Source organism: Aplysia californica, unplaced genomic scaffold (assembly GCF_000002075.1).
Source record: "Aplysia californica isolate F4 #8 unplaced genomic scaffold, AplCal3.0 scaffold01500, whole genome shotgun sequence".
In the NCBI taxonomy this organism is placed as follows: Eukaryota; Metazoa; Mollusca; class Gastropoda; order Aplysiida; family Aplysiidae; genus Aplysia; species Aplysia californica.
This window is the reverse complement of record NW_004798770.1, coordinates 27,031-30,588: the sequence shown is the minus strand read 5'-3', so window position 1 is coordinate 30,588 and position 3,558 is coordinate 27,031. Positions and strand designations below refer to the sequence as shown.

Sequence of the window (3,558 nt, the reverse complement as noted above, 5' to 3'; positions counted from 1 at the left end):
AACACAGTACAGCGAGCACATACAGGCTAGATCCACTCACAAACACAGTACAGCGAGCACATACAGGCTAGATTCACTCACAAACACAGTACAGCGAGCACATACAGGCTAGATCCACTCACAAACACAGTACAGCGAGCACATACAGGCTAGATCCACTCACAAACACAAAAGAGCTCCAAATTGTCACCGCGTCACTCGGTGGCAATTGACACTACCCCAAACACGGCGAGATCTAGTCAACAGTGAGTTACTGGCAAGGGAAACACAACAAGAGTTTTAGGGGGAAACCCCAGAAGACGACAAAAATATAATGATGGAAATAGGTCATCTGTATTTGAGTCCATCACAGAGGTGTGCGAGGTGCTCGCTGTAGCTTCATGTCTTTAAAAAAAACACCTCGCAAATCAGTTGTTTAAAAAAAAATATGACCAAAGCATCAAATATTGTTAAAAAGTGAAATATAAGCCAAGTGGGTTTATTGTTCTATAGTCCATAACATGAAATCGTTTGTGGTAGGTAGGCTATAAAGTCAAAAACAGATGAAAATGAAAGTTTCTTTTATGGGGGAAAAAAACATGACTCGAATCCATAAGTGAATTAGTTTAAAGGGGCTACGAAACATTGCCCAAATGCCCCCAAATTGGCAGCCAATGAGAAGAGAGATTGATCTTTACGTCACAGGCTTCCAATTGCAAATCAAGTGAAAAAAGAAGTGATCTTGTGAGGAAGTTATTGTTTGGTTATTCTGAACAAGTGTATATTTGATCACTGCGATATTAGCACTAACATTATGGCAGATAGCTTCAACCTTGGAATATTACAAGCTGACTGCTGAAGTTCCAAGTGAAACCATCGCTTTTTTAAAAAACCATCGCTGTTGTACCCTGTGTTTTGTGACGCTCAAAGGCAGAAAGGGAATGACTGATAAACGCTTGCCGGCAGTTCTGGCATCTGTCCCCCGCAGCGAGCGAGCCAGCTCTCTACTCTAGTACTGTAGTGTACTGAGTGCTCTGTGTTGGGGGAGCATGTACTTTCGCAGTTTATGGAAGGATCGATGCAAAATCATTCCAAGCCTTTGACTCTTATTTTAAAAAGAAAATGACTGATCTTTCTCTTGGTGCCATTTTTTGAGCCGATACTTGACATACTTAGAGTAAAATATGGTCTTTGAAAACTTTGGGGCTTTTTTAAAGGCTTTTAATTTAAATGTCATCGGTAAACAATATCTTGTGAAACCCTGTTCAAAGCTTCCTAGTTCTTTCCCAAGGAAAAGACAGTATTTCATTGTGTCTTGTGAAACCCTGTTCAAAGCTTCCTAGTTCTTTCCCAAGGAAAAGACAGTATTTCATTGTGTCTTTCCTCAAAACATTGGAATGCATGGGTGTCAACTTTTGAACCAGCCGGCCTCATTGTGTCCTTGGGAAAGGTAGGCCTACTTTACACGGATTTTCCTCACTTCGCCCAGGTGTGAATTGGTACCCGGCTATAGACATTGAAAGATTTTGTCAGTTTGTTAGTGTTTTAGGGCATGTAATCCAGTGGTTGCGCTGTATGCTTCCCAGGAAGCCGAGACTGTTTGTGAGTTGTCTAGGGCCTCCTAAGGTAATACAACTGTGAAGCGCATAAAGCATGCTGTAGACTAGAGGTTGGTATGGGCTATACAAATGCTATTATTATTTATTATTTTTATTATTCTCTAAAATGTTCTCCTTTCACCTCCTTTCCCGCTCTCTATTTATGGTTTTTAAAAATGGAAGAAAATCACACAAACGTATTCTTTTCGGTTCTAGAATTCTGTGGGCGTTGTACATTTGCATGTGGGCAGTTTGGTCTTTCCTCTTATCGGTTGCGAAGTTTGATTCATTTGTATAGACGGGTATACCCGAAACTATACTAGAGAATTGTGGTCCTGTTTGACTGGACAACTGTAGCTTTTCTTGAGCTGGGTGTGGAACACTCCAATCTGCCAAACCTTTTAGAAACGTATGGGAACTCAACGGGCATTGTGGTGTAGCAGAGGCCAGGGCAAGGGGGCATAATGCTTGTCAAATTGTGAGCCGCTGGTGTCCAACTGTGACTGCCACAAGTTTTGACGGTAGATGTTGTTGATCTGTCTAGAGTTGACGATAGATGTTGTTGATCTGTCTAGAGTGACCGCCACAAGTAGCAGCCCTGACTGACCAGTGTAGCTGGAGAGACGAGGGAGTTTCCGGCCACCACTGCCACTCGTAGTCTCCCCCCACATCTCCGCTCGTAGTCTCCCACCACATCTCCGCTCGTAGTCTCCCCCCACATCTCCCGCTCGTAGTCTCCCCCCACATCTCCCGCTCGTAGTCTCCCCCCACATCTCCCACCTAACCCGAAGCACCCACCCCCAGCCCGCGCGGAGCTCCCTCCCTCCCCCGCCTGTCCCTCCCCCCCCCCTCACCACCGCCCCGGTTGGAAGATGTCGATGGAACAGAACGGCAACCAGAAGCTGGCCAGCCCGCTCTTCTGCCGCAACGGCTGCGGTTTCTACGCGGCGCAGGCCTTCGACGGGATGTGCTCCAAGTGCTACAAGGACCTGAAGGAGCCGCAGGACCAACAGTCGCACGTCGCTACCTCCGTGCCCTCGCCCAGCCCACCCACGCCCACCGTGGGGGCGCGGTCGCTACCGGGGGCAGGGACTGACGATGTGGACGCTGTGACTGCCGCTCTGAGCAAGACGTCACTGACAGGTGAGTTGTTCCCTCAGATCTGCTGGGGTCATGGTAGATTGGGAAGTGCCGAGAGGGAGTTGTTGGGTGGGGGTTTGTACACAGTGTACAATTGTTGTATATAGTTGCTGTTGGTGGCATGAGTACTGTGTGTGTGGCTTGTTGACTGAGACTGCTGACCTGTGTGGGTGGTTGGTGGCTGCTCTGGTGTGGTTTGCTTCTTCTTTCCTATCAAACATCTATCGTCCTTATCTCTCCTCTTCCTTCTTTCTAGTGTTTGTTACTCTCTTGTAACACCTGTAATCTTCGGCGCTTCTATGACTTTATTGTGTTACAAGTGCCGTAAAACTCATACTGAACCTAAAACGTGTCCCCAGAGATGAACGTGAACAGCTCCAGTAACCCCAACAACAACGAGACCACGCCGGAGAAACACACAGACGCACGGCCGACCTCCGGGGAGACCTCCCAGCCACACACACCGCTGACCACTGGTCAAGCCTTGGACACACCGGATGATGGACAGGCCGCTGGGGTGGACGGTGAGTGGTGGGACATGCAGACAGACAGACACACACACACAGACAGACACACACACACAGACAGACACACACACACAGACAGACAGACTGACAGACTCATACTTACAGACTGACACACACACACAGACAGACACACACACACAGCATAGCTGCCACTTTCCCGCTAAATAGCGGAAACTCCGCTACATCTAGCTTTCCCCGCAACTTTCCTCCTTCCTCCGCTGGACCGCTCTTGGTCGCAAATTTCATACTTTTTTTTCCACGCGGAAAACACCGACCCGGGAGAGAGAGGAAAACGCGGTCTGCGCATGTCCGCC

The 3,558-nt window shown here is 47.8% G+C and overlaps 1 protein-coding gene across 3 annotated transcripts in view; it reads left to right on the top strand.

Annotated features, from left to right (window-relative positions):
• The window catches only part of LOC106013912 (zinc finger A20 and AN1 domain-containing stress-associated protein 9), a gene marked incomplete at its 3' end in the record, with an annotated part of 22,748 nt that extends 19,503 nt beyond the window's left edge, over positions 1-3,245 (top strand). For all 3 annotated transcript variants that reach the window (XM_035973605.1, XM_013090777.2, XM_013090776.2), the window contains 2 exon segments: positions 2,153-2,720; positions 3,077-3,245. In XM_035973605.1, the coding sequence (XP_035829498.1) occupies positions 2,450-2,720; positions 3,077-3,245 (440 nt within the window).
• Positions 3,246-3,558: the final 313 nt, after the last annotated feature.